Below are 13,152 nucleotides of genomic sequence, written 5' to 3'. Positions count from 1 at the left end.
ACCTGATTTTCCCAGTAATCCTGCCTTGTTCTCCATGCTGGAGTCTGAGAGCATCAGGACGTGCTGGACAGTGATGGTGTCGGGTGTTTGATGTTCACAGTGTGCAGGCAGAAAGAGAGGGCCAGGGAAAATGAGAAGCAAAGCCAAAGGGATTTGGGCTGGGGGAGGATCTCGGTGATCAGTGGAGACTCCCTGAGCATCCCCATGGGATCAGCTCTGGTGGCTGCCCCCAGGGGAAGGAGGGTTGGGGCCAGGTCCCTGGCAGTGCTGGGAACACTTAGTCCTCCTTGAAGTATATATCCTAATTTGTGGTATGAAAAGATTAGCTTTCCTTCCATCCCTAGCCTGCTGTCTCCCCACCATGGATAATATATAAAACAGTAGACTTTTATTCATTAACATTTATGGGAAAATGTTAATATTAAACTGTAAGTGAAAAGCCCCATCTTATTGAATTCTTCTGCTGTGTTATTGGGAGCCTAATTTCATTTTGCATTTAAATAAAAACCAGATGACGTTCAGGACGGTCAGGCGAGCATTCTGTAAGTGAGAATTTATCTTCCAATCTGGGTAAACAATGTCTCATCATTTAACAGTTATTATAAATAATGGGGTTTTAAGCACTTTGCTGGGAGTTCATATTGGCTCCACACGGGTTGCACTAAGGGAGAGGGAATTTCAGTGACATCTTCCAGGCATCCGGTGAGGAGGAATCATATCCTGAGCTCCTTCTCAAGCTGCAGTTTTCATCCTCCTCTGGTTATTATTGCTCAATTTTGTGTGCACCATCCACTGACCAAAAAAAAAAATGAAGAGGAAGGAAAATGACAAATTGGTTGGGAACGTTTTGAAAATGAAGAAACCCTGTTTGAAGGTTCCCCATAAAAGGGGAATGTGTTCAGCCCCCTGCAGATGTTCTTGCAGGTAGCTGAGCCTCCAAAAGGGAGATTCTTTCAGTAAAAATGGGGCTCTGTAAAAGTTGTGCTGCCTTTTTCTGTGTGACCCATTTCATGCCATTTCCCAAAAAGACCCCCACAGCTTAAACGCCATCTTCTTTTATTTGTTTATTTACTTATTTGGGATATTTATTTGTTGTTCCCTTGGCCAGTGACTTTCTCAGTAACTGCCCAAGACATGAACTCTGTGTTTACACCAAAACTCGATGGTGTTGTGAAAGACAAATGGTCAGTATCACTTTTCTGACCCTTTCCAAAGATGTTTTTTGTGGGAAGGCTCTGCTCCAGCTCAGGGGCATAGCAGGGGATGCAGGAGCCAGAGGGACTGGGGTGGAGAGCCCTGGTTGGGGTGGAAATGGAAATGGTGGAATTTTCCTGAAAAGATTCCACTGCCCTGTGTTGTGGAGAGGCTTGGATGTGTTGCTGTGCTGGAATTCTCCTCAGGCAGAGCACAGCATTCCCCATGGGTGGCTTCTCCCATCTATTCCCACATGGCACAGCTGTTCCCCACCTTGTCAGGTAGAAATTAATTTGGAAGCACAAATCAAGAGACAAATTAACCTTGCAGCCTTCTTCCCTCACCTGCAGCCACGGAGGCAGCAGTGGGAGGTGAATTGTGCAGGGACAGATCCCTGATGTTAAATTTGGGGGTGCTTTTTGTCCTCCACTCAGGGCTACTTTTATCCACACCCTCTGGAAAAAAAAAAAAAAAAAGGGTTAAATCATGCCAGGACTGTGTTTTCTCTTTGGTTTATCTTTTGGAAATGTGGCTGGTCACCCACCAAAATGGGAGCAAAACGTCTGCAGAGGAGCACAACACAAGGAGAGGGCACTTGTGTGAATTTCACTGCCAGGTGCTTAAATGCAGGGCAGAATCATGATTTAAATTGCTTTTTCTGGGGGCTGTGACCAGAGGAATGCCTTGGTTTGCCATTAGGTTTTTCAGGTTTCACACAGGGTTGCCTTCCACCAGCTCCTCCACCAGCTGCAGCTCATCCCCACGTTTGTAAGAGTGCAGCTACAAAGATGGAGTGTAATAGAATCAGTGCTTGGAACAATTTTTAAAATATGACTTTCAAAAAGCAAAAACCTTGAATTTACTATTTCCAGCTGCCTTCTGGTTTCAGGAGCACAAATGTGAATTGCTGTGTTCAACAGCTCCGTGAACAAAGCGGCAAATTAAGCTTTGAATGCCATTTTTATCAAGGCTCTTTGATATTTATGTCCCACATCAGAATTTGGAGCTATGTAAATAAGAGAGATTATATATATATATATATATATATATATATATATATATATATATATATATATATATATATATGAAAAACCATACTTTTATATATTTTATATATTTATATACTATATATATTATATATGATACATTCTATATTATATATTATATAATTTTCTATATTTATATTTATTAAATATAATATGTATTTTAAATATATTATAATATTTTAAATATATTTTATTGTATGTATATTATATCTATAATTTTATATATTATTTCTATAGATATTTTAATATATATAACTATAAATATGAAAATAATTATCGATTATAAATATAAATATAAATATAAATATAAATATAAATATAAATATAAATATAAATATAAATATAAATATAAATATAATTGAGAGCCTCAAGCAGCCCTGCAAGAGAAAGAGCCCACAAGACTGTGTGCTGTTTTTCCAGGCTGGGTTAATGCTCAGTCAAGGTAGAGCTGTGATTTTAAGGGAATGGCTGCAAGCTCTGAGTGCTCTGTAAAATCAGGGCTGTGTTTACAAAGCTGGTCTGCTTGAAGCAGCCATGTCAACATCACCTTTTTAAAAATTGAGTGAATAGACTAAATAAATTGCATTTGGAGCTGGGATGGTTTGGATGGGTTTGGAGCTCCTGTGACACTCAACCTCTGCCAGGGCAGTGGGAGGAGGAGACTGATCCTGAGCTCCACCTGAGCTCTCCCAGCTCAAGAGCCTTGAAGTGTTTAGATGAGCAGCCAGGGCTGAGGCTGGGGTGACATCATTTCGTGAGCTTCAGCAAAACTCTCCTGATTTGGACCAGCTGAGCATCTGCTCCCCGCCCAAAACTTTTTAACTTTTTCTTTGAATCAAACCCAAATTCCAGTCTGGTCTAGCTTCCTCCTCAGCATCAATCTGCACCAGGGGAGCAGCCCAGAGCCTCTGCCTGGCCCAAAAGGCCACTTTGTGTCAGAAGCACTAGAAGTTGTGCCAGAATGGCTTTGCTTTGTAATCCTATACTTTTAAAATCAGCTCAGCAGTGCGTGTGTGTCAGAGCACAGAGAGCACATGTGGGAGCTGCACAGAGGCTCTCTGAGCACTGAGTCCACCCCAGGGCTCCCTTCCTGCCTTTAAGGAGGCCAAATGCTGAGGTGGCATCACAGAGAGGAGAGAATTAGGTCTTAGATGGGAAAGGAACTGAAATTTGGAGGGTCAGGTGTGAAACTCTCATGCAGAGTGTCAGCAGTCACTGCTCAGACCCCAAGGTCATCACCAGGTTTGTGGGTTTGACCTTCAGGCAGCATTTCCTAACCCAGGTTTTTGCTGGCACTGTTTGGCTGAGCCCAGGGAGGAGGAGGAGGGAGCCCAGCACTCCCTGGGGGCTCCTGGCCATCCCTGTCCTTACCTCTGTGTCCTGAAACACGAGTGACTCCAGCTCTGGAGGGAAGGGGGATGCTCAGATCCACACCTGCTCTGGCCAGAAGATGTTCCAGGAATAGGAGCATTGCCTCCAGCATTTCTGAGCAATATCCCCAGGGTTCAGTGGGTGCAGGACGTGGTAGGTGTCATAAACATGCATTTTACTTTGCATTTGTAATTTCCTTCGTGGACTAGAGGCTGACAGAGGGGTCAGTGTTGAGCAATCCAAGGCACTCCCATAACCCTGGGAATGAGAGAGCAAACCCAGGAATTTTAATACAGTGTTTTCTCTGCAAATGCTTTTGGTCTGATATACACAGATGTGCTGCTTGCGTAACCAAAGATGCAAGATAGTTCTGCCTAAGTGCATCCAAAAACTTGTCCACACACGCTGGCTGGCACAGGAAATCATGTATTCCACATAGGATATCTTACAGGAATTTGGAGTAGCAGCACAGTGAAACTTTCAGGATGGGGTAAGACAGAATTCCTTTAAACCCAAGCACTGCTGCATATTCATTCAAAAACCTCATCTGTAAATCTTGCACAAGGAGTTGTAGGCTTGCAGGATGTGATGGGCTGCAGAAATTATTTTCTATTTGGCTGTCCTACCTTTTGAGATTTCACATGCTGGCTGAAATGGGCAACTCATCCTTCTGAAGAGCCGTTTATGTAGGAAAACATCCTAAACCTCTTTACAAAAATATACAGCTCTAGGAAACTTGAGATTATTTTTTAAAAGCACTGGAAGTCATTGTGAAAGTGCCTATCTTGAAGAATATTCTCCCTCTAAATACCAATCCTTTATCTGGTGCACTTTTAACCTTCCATAAAATGCTCAGAGTCAAGTCTGGCCAGATGCCAGAGTCTTGGGTCTCCTACTCCATGGACTCAGGTCACATTTGCTCTTTTTAAAGGAGTAAACAACCTGTTTAGAAGTTCTTGCAGGAAGTCTTGTCCTTTTCTCACTGATCTCTTTGTACTGAAGCAGACCTGGGCATTTCTGTAAGCTCAGGTGTCCTCCCTGTTGTGCAAGTGTTAAATTGTTTGGCATCCCTGCAGTGAAATCAGGCACTAGGAATGAGATTTGGGCTCTCAGAGGGACTCTGATGTTCACAAGGCTCTGTCTCCATTCCCCTGGATCTCTCCTTTCCCCATCTCCTTGCTGCCACCTTTGTTCCAGGATGCCAGCTTTCATCTCCAAGTGCATGGCACGAGCCAGCTCTGGGTGGATTCAGCACTGGAGTTATTGTAAGGCAGTTTGACAGGAACTAATATTTTACATAGGCCACTGAATCCTGATTTCACAGAAGTTGCTCAGGCAGTGTTTCCCAGTCTTCTTTACTTGCAAATTTAATGGAGGTGCTTTTGTGGCATCTCAGCATCTTTCAGGTTGTGACAGGATGAGACAGTTTTAACACAGGAATTGATTTTCCATGCTCAGATGACATGATTTTATTTTTTTTTAATTTCCTCATTTGAAAAGAGTTTAAAATCTCTTTTGTGAATCTGCTGAGTTTATGAAAAAGGAAGAATAAGCATTTCTGAGGTGTGTCAGGCTGTCACCCAGAGCATGGCAGGAAGTCAGTCCCACTGTGCTGAGTGCAGGTGAACAAGGCTTGGGGCAGAGAGCAGCTTTAACTGACTTTGGAACATTATCATAATAAGCTGAAATTGTAATCATAGCAATATATAAAACTGGGAAATTGTAATCATAGCCATATATAAAACTGGGAACTGACTTTTTGCCTGCGCTCCCTCCGGAAAGGAGCAACACACATTTGCCCAGAAATTTCTGGCCATCTTAAATCAAAACCAACTTGGAAAAATTAAGATTTTTAACGAGGACTCAGTGCTGTCATTTCACTGCAGTTGAATATTACAATTTTTGTTCATCCAAATCCCCAAGAGCACAGGTTGCCCTGGGGGTGCAGTGCCCCCCTGTGCCCTCCCTGCCAGCAGATCCCCAGAGCCCCTCGCTCCGAGCAGCCGCCAAGGGTGCTGGAGATGGATTATAATTAGAGCTCCCTCGTTAGCATAATTGCATTTCATAAAAAATAAAAAGGGAAATAAGAAAAACCTCCAAGTGCAGTAGCAGCGATGTAATTGATGTAATTTCCCAGTACTCTGATATTTCCTCATCCCAGTGTGGTTCCCCAGCTCACATCAGTTCTTCTTGAGTTCTTCTCCACCTTGTGTGTCCCAGCAGCAGCTCCCGCTGCCCTGGGCACAGGGATGGTGCTCAGAGTGAATGTTTCCTGCAGAAACAGTGCCAAAAGCACCCAGCAGAGTTCGGGATGTTGTCTGAATCCTGAAGGATGGAGCCTTTCCTGCACAAGTGCCCGTGTGAGCTCCTGAGGGGAGCGCATCCCGCTCCCTTCAGCAGCAATCAGGGAAATTAAAATGTTTAACTCACCCATTCACTGGGGAGCGTTGTGTAAATTACAAACAGTTTAAGAGATCCTCAAGACTTCCATTGTGTTAATACAAATTGCCTTTTAGCGTTCCTTTTAAATAGGGCCCTTTTGAGTGAGAATCCAGATGGCAGAAGCTCCATAATTATTATTCATTACAGTTAATAAATAACACTCGGGAAGCCCCAGACAGTTCTGCAAGTCCCCTATGATGGGCATTGTGTAAATGTAAGCGTGAAAAAATATCCTTGCCACAGAATCTGTCAGGATTCCAGTCAGACAAGGAGCTGTGGAGGGCCCTTATGTGTGCCTGCCCCAGATCATGGACCAGGCTGGCATTCCCAGAGCTCTCTCAGCAGGGACTCTCCTCCAAAACGAAAGGGAAATGTCTGATTTTAAAAACAGGCTTAAATTTTTGCCTTTTAGCTTATTTAGTTTATTCAGAAGCCCCCGTGGATGGGGAGAGGTGGGTTTGGTGAGCAGCACCTTGTGTCTGTGCCCCAGCCCTGGAAAATTCCTGTCCCTCATTTCGGGAAGGGGTTGAACACATTCCCTCTCACGGCAGAGCCTGAAAAGTCCTCCAGAGTAATTGCTGTGAATGACAGAAATGAAATCGAGGAGATTCGAGCTCTGTTGGCCATTACCCCACTTCCTGCATTCCTACTTGTTAATTGTCTAATTCCTAACGAGTCTTGGGGCGTCTGATGGACTTTCTGATGCGTGCTCACTGCGACGCTTCCTTCCCTCCCCTCCCCGGCCTCATCCCTCACCAGAGACCTTGTTCCTTTAAAAATGCCATCCTTAAAAATCAGAAATACTCAGCCCAGCAAAAGGAAAAGGGAACTTGACATTAGTTGAGCTTGAAAGGCTCGGTGCTGTGAAAAGTGACTGACGTGTGAAAAGAGGCTACAATTAGTTCTTTCCCCGAGCACTCTCCCATTCAGTGCAGGGTCACTCCTTCAGCGAGCTGCGGCTTTGAGGGTAATGTGTTGTGACAGTTTGAGATGATGAAGAATAATTCTTGTATTCAGAGTTGCTGCCGCTTCCCCGCTGCCCTGACACATCAGGCTGCTGTCATTGGATCACTTATCCCGGGCAGCCCCTCCGTAGGTAAGAGGAAAGGGTCAGCTCCTGCAGCAAACGATTTGGGATGTTTTGAAACTGGGCTTAAAGAGGGGAAAGGCAAACAGAGAGAAAGGAAAAACCATTAGAAGAAATAATAATGCACTGGAGAGGAGATTTTTGAGTGGACATAAAGGAGATATCAGGGCTTCGAGTGGGCCACTACAGGAGAGCGGCACGGCTAAGAAAGGCAGCATAATTTATGAGTGTTCCGGGCAAAAGAGGCCTGTATAGATTTTCTTCAGGCATTGAATTAATGTGCCCTATAAAATGGTTTCACATTTAGGCTTGGCAGGCCTTTGTACCTTGGATTTGATGGGGTCCTTTGACAGTTCCTGGAGCTTTCTGGAATGGAGGGAGCAGCTGGGCCTCGAGCGGCAGCGCTCTCCCAGGCCTGCAGACCCCGGGCTGTGCCCAGAGCAGCTCCTCCTCCTCTTCCTCCTCCTCTTCCTCTTCCTCCTCTTCCCCTTCTTCCTCCCTCCACCTCAGCAGGCACCTCAGGAGAGCAGCGTGGCTGGGGCAGAGGAACAAGGGACAGCACAGGCTGGCTGCAGCGTGGCACTCGGGAATATCAGCACAAATAAACGTTTCCTACAAGGTTTCCTTGCCAGCTGCTCATGGAACACCCTCCACACTGCAGGGCAGCCCTGCTGGCATCCATGGCAGGCAGGGAACAGCCAGGATCTGCTCCCAGCTCCTCTGGTGCCCCATTGCTGTCCCAGTGCTCCCCCAGGCCCAGAGCTGCGCCATGAGAGGGGATGGCTGCTCTGAGCTGGCCCAGGGACTCAGGATGGCCACTTGCCATCCCACACCAGCAGCCACGAGGATTTTCACTGCTGCTGCTGCCTCCAGCACGGTGCAAAGTGTGTGTGTGCCCTGAAAATCCTGTTTCTCTGGGACCCTGGGTGATGCCAGCAGTGCCCATTACTGTTACTGTCAAAAGCGCAGGCAGGGCTGTTCCCAGCTCCCCTGAAGTGACTTTCTCCTCATGGCTTCAGCAGATGTTCCAGCTCCTTCACTTTTTTTTTTTTTTTTTTTTTTTTTTTAGGGCAGGCAGGACTTCTTTGTGAGTCGTTTCCTCCGGGGACATGGGCAGGTTTTAGTATTTACGTTTCCAGTATTAGCATTTATTTGTATTTGTGTTTGTTTTTCACGGGCTTCTGAAAGCCTCAGGGAGCCATTTATGGGGCCAAAATAATGCAAGTGCTGGTCTTCTCACAGTATTTCATTTCCTTGATGGTGGAAACGCTACAAGAAGAGCAGGTCTCATGTTATTTTGACCCCATAAATAGCTCCCAGAGGCCCCTTTCTTCCTTCTCCCACCCACTCCCCCCCAAATCAAATATTTAGGTTTCTGCAGAGCCTGACTTCTCAACCCTGGTTATCTTGCTTCAGCAGAAGCAAATTGCAGTTATTACAAAATAGCCAGAGAGTCTATAAGGCGGAATGGGTTTTATATGATGCACAATTTGTTGGCTACTGTACAAGTTCATTAAAGTGTATCATAAGAGGTTGTTTCACTGGTACATTTAAGGAAGTTAATACATCTCGACAGTGTGTGCATGGGGGAATGCAGATACAATAACCCTCAGACTTGCTGGGGCCAAGTCCATTCCTGGCCTAACTCCACTGGAGAGGAGGGAATCACTGCCTGGGCAGCCCTGGGGTGCTGCTGCTCCCTGGTCCTGCTGCTCTGGGCTCTCCTGACACCCACTCCCCTCCTTCTCATGGAGATTTGCTCCTTTTTGTGTTGTCCCAGTGGTCTGACTGTGTGACATCAGGTCCTTCCAGGTTTTTTAGCTGTCCCATCCCAGGGTGGCTTTAGGGACCTGTCTCTCCTGACAGCCCCACCCTGCAGCTCCTGCTGCACTTGCTTGGTCTCTCCAGATCTGCGAGAAATTGTCCTGCAGTTTTCCCCCTGTGACAGGAAGGGTGTCCCCATGCCACGGAGCCATTCCCAGTCTGGTCTGTGCTTCCCATGGGAATCTCATTGCTGTTCCTGTGCTGTGCTCTAGGGGCTGGGAGGAACAATAATAACATACACTGGATTTTTTTATTATTATTATTTTTTATTAATGAAACAGAGCAGTTTGGGGGAGCACAGGCTGTTCTGCCTGTGTGCAGGCTCAGCTGTGTGGGCAGGTGGTCCCTGGTGACCATGTCATGGCTAATTGCCCCCCTGGTGTGACCCAGCCACGCTGCAGAGCCAGCCAGGGTGAGGGCAAGAGCCCAATTTCCTGAGCACAGCAGAGCTCCCTGTGGCAGCCAAGCACTTTTCCAGGGCTTCCTCGGGTATCAGAATTCACTGCTCGTCTGCCTGCCTGGTAATTAGTTCCAGAGAGAGAGCTGGGCTGTGAGAGAGCACTGGGATTCCATGGGGAATGTGTGCCCAGGGATGGCAGCTCGCATGTGGGAGCTCCCTGGGTTTAGCCTGGCACCCCCTAACCTGGATTGGGCTGGGAAATGCTCTGCAGAGCCTCTGCCCCTCCTGTGCCCTGCTTTTTGTCCCTCTCCATCAGGAATTGCCAGGTTTTCCTGCCTGGCAGCTGCAAGGGGAGCTCAGGACAGCTCGGAGCTGTGGGACACAGCCAGGACAGGATTCCCATCCCGGCCCTGTGCCCGCAGCCCTGCATCCCGGATTCCTGCTCCCTGCCTTTCCCTGCCTGGCATCAGTCTCTGCAGTGCCACCCCCTGGCAGGCCCCGCAGAGCTGACAGGAGCTGCCAGCTCCTGCAGAACCCAGAAAAACCCAAATCCCCCCAAATCCCACCCGGGCAGGGCGCAGGGTCCCACAGCAGCCATGAGCTCAACCCCAGGGATAAACAGGAGCCACTGGAAAACAAAACTCCTCTCTCTGTCCCTCTCCCTTGCCTTGCTGGAAACACTTTGCCTGGAAATCCATTCTGGGTGGAAAAGAGAGTGGGATCACCCCAGGAGGAGCAGTGCTGGGTGTGGGGGAGCCCAGCAGCACTGCCCAGCATCCCCAGCTCTGACGTGGGACCTCTAAGCAAAGCCAGCTGTGTGCTGAGGGAGATGAAAGCCCCAAATCAGACAGGATAAGCACAGTATTAGTGTGGGATACGCCACTCATTTCTGATTTAAATTACTGTTTTTACTTCCTGGACTCAGGGGAGAGTGAGGATGTGAGGAAAATGAAGAGGTTTAGACATGGACATTCCTTCACCAGATACTGGCAAGAGATGGTGCTGAATGCAGCTGAGGTCATTGCCAGCGCTGCTTGCAGGGTGATCAGCTTCCTGCTGATTTGTTTTCCGTGTATGCTGGGCAGATTATCTCCTTACAGGTTCCCTCCTGGATAAGGGATTAAATCCCCCAGTCCTCAGTGCCAGGTGTGGGCAGGGCTGCAGTGCCAGGGGGAGCAGGGCAGTGCCAGAGGATGCTGGGCTGGGATGGATACTTTATGTTTTAGGGGAAAGCTGAATTTTTGCTGTTCCCTGTTCTTTGTGTATAGATCTGTCCTTATCACAGGGTCCCACTGCAGGCAAAGTTAAAGGAGGTTAAATATCCCAGGTGAGGCAGTGGAAGGGCAGGAATGTTTAGCAGATTTAGCAGAGAGCAGAGCAGGCACTGCCCCTCCAGCTCCTCAGGCTCCTTTCCACTCCAGACAAGTCTTACATGGAACCAGAGAAAGGTTTGGGTGGGAAGGGACCTTAAATCTCATCTCATTCCATCCTTTGCCATGGGCAGGGACCCCTCCCATCATCCCAGGCTGCTTCCAGCCCCATCCAACCTGGCCTTGAGGATTTCCAGGCATGGGGCAGCCACAGTTTCTCTGTTCTGGTCTCTCGCCTCCCTCACAGGGAATATTTTTTTCCAGTATCCCCTCTAAACTTCTCTTCCCATTTAAAGCCATTCCTCCTTGTCCTGTTACTCTATGCCCATATAAAAAATCCTTCTCCAGCTCTCCTGTAGCCCCTCCAGGTCCCATTTCCCCCTTAGCAGCAGAGGAATTTGCCCAGAACTCCTGTCCCCACCCCATCCCCAGACCAAATCATGCTCGGGGTCCCACATCACAACTCCCCAGAGTATTTCGTGTCTCCTGTCACCACTGTCACCCTGGGGGAGGATTCCTGTGCCCTCCCTGGGGCTCTGCCTGCTGTCCCTGCTGAGTGCTGCCAGTGTGGCCACCGAGCCCACTGCAGGGTTCAAGTGGCTCACAGGGCTGGAAACCATGCCCTGCACACCCAGAAATCCTCCTCTGGAAGATCAGGGAGCACCAAAGGCTCCTGGAGGTCAGCAAGGGGAGAGGGCTGGGTGGGTGTGAGCAGGACAGGGAGAGCCACAAGCCAGGCTGCTTCCTCTGTGCTTCGGGGCACAGCTCAGGAAAGGGGATATTTTCTCTTTGAGTTGAAAAAGCTGAGTTGTTTACATCCATTTGGGCAGGATTAAGGGCTGTGGAAAGTCCTGGTGTTTCCAAGTGAGGAATGGCAGTGGTTCACACTCTGCCAATGGCCCTTCCCAGCGTTTTCCATCATCTGCAGTTGTCCCCTTCAGACCGTGCTGAGTTTAACTGTGACATCCCCACCATGGAACCCTGTCCTGTCCCCTCGGCCCCAGGGAAGGGCAGCAGCAATGCCTCCATCTGGAGAGAGGTGGAAGCAGGAGCTGGCGTTCCTCAGGAGCCATTCCCAAACCAGCCCAGGAAAGGACGCTGAGCAAATGTCAGAGCAATGCAACAACAAAGGGATTTGTCAGTAAAGCATCTGTCTGACGGCTCTGGGGGTTTATCCCAAACTCTAACCGGGAGCTGCTCTCTCTCTCTCTCTCTCTTTCTCCCTTGCAGAGCTTCAGCGAGAGGGAAGCATAGAGACGCTCAGTAACAGCTCGGGCTCCACCAGCGGCAGCATCCCCCGCAACTTCGACGGCTACCGCTCCCCGCTGCCCACCAACGAGAACCAGCCCCTGAGCCTGTTCCCCACGGGATTCCCCTGAAGCCGCCGCCCCTCGGGGACGCTCCAGGAGGGGACACATCCAGCCTGTTCCCCGCGGGACTCCCCAATGCAGGGACACGCCCAGCCGGGGGATGGAGCCGCCTCTCCCCCATCAATCCCGCTGTGTCTGTCACCTGCCAGCTCCCGGGATGGTTCTCGTTACCCTGATGAATATTGATGACTCTTAAACCTTCCCGAAGCATCCTCATGAAATCTTGACTCTGTGTTCCTGTGCAATACGAAGAGGCTCCATCTTCAGTCCTGAGAGCTCTGCAGCTTCTTTTCTCGCTGTCTTCAGGAAGAGGTTGGGTGAGGAGAAATACTCCTATAGCCATCTTGGGTCAAGCACAAGGTTTCACAACTGTTCTCTGCTTTTTTTCGTGCTGAGAGATGAATCTCTGTAAATCAGGGGAGCTCTCACCATTCGTGAAAGTGCCGAGCATTATTGGATGAACTGGAGAGACTGGAAACTGGAGGACTTTCTGTGGACAGGTTGATGATGTTATTCCTTCCTCATCATGTCTCCTTGCTGCCCTTCTTCCCCTCTGATACTCATCAATGCCAGGAGTATTACCAATGGAAATGTTTCTTTTTGTTCTTTGGAAGAATTCTCTCTCTCTCGCTCCGATTTTCTTCTAGTCATGTATTTTAGAAATGTACTTAATTGACTAATTGCAGTCACGGATTTCTCATATTTGGTTATAAAAGTTGTTCATTGGAACTCGGATTATCTGTCCAGAAATGCATGTGTCATTGAATAAATCTAAGTTAAACAAAAAACAGCTTAAATGGCAATGTTCATGGAGTGTTACTGGGCTGACTGTGGGCTTTGTGTACCTCCCTGGACCAGACTCCGTGTGTATTTACTGACTTGAGGGCTTTAATTAAAGCCATCAGTGGCTGTTATGCAGCCAGTCTAGCATGGTTTTGTCTCCCCATTTCCTTGTCCTTGTGTGCACAGACAGGATTTTTAAAACAAGGTATTTAGGGGGTGTGCCTTGCACCCACTTGGCTCCTCTGAAACCAACACCATGCTCTGG

At 48.0% G+C, this 13,152-nt stretch overlaps 1 protein-coding gene across 4 annotated transcripts in view; it reads left to right on the top strand.

The window, feature by feature from the left end:
- The window catches only part of BCAS3 (BCAS3 microtubule associated cell migration factor), a 296,865-nt gene extending 283,964 nt beyond the window's left edge, over nt 1-12,901 (top strand). For all 4 annotated transcript variants that reach the window (XM_059487012.1, XM_059487010.1, XM_059487013.1 and 1 more), the window contains one exon: nt 11,965-12,901. In XM_059487012.1, coding sequence (XP_059342995.1) covers nt 11,965-12,113 — 149 coding nt within the window. In that variant the 3' untranslated portion in view covers nt 12,114-12,901. The remainder of the gene's footprint in view (nt 1-11,964) is intronic.
- Nucleotides 12,902-13,152: the final 251 nt, after the last annotated feature.

The sequence above is a fragment of the Ammospiza nelsoni genome, chromosome 21 (assembly GCF_027579445.1).
Source record: "Ammospiza nelsoni isolate bAmmNel1 chromosome 21, bAmmNel1.pri, whole genome shotgun sequence".
NCBI lineage: Eukaryota > Metazoa > Chordata > Aves > Passeriformes > Passerellidae > Ammospiza > Ammospiza nelsoni.
The sequence above is the reverse complement of the archived record's forward strand: the minus strand, read 5'-3'. Positions and strand labels throughout refer to the sequence as shown.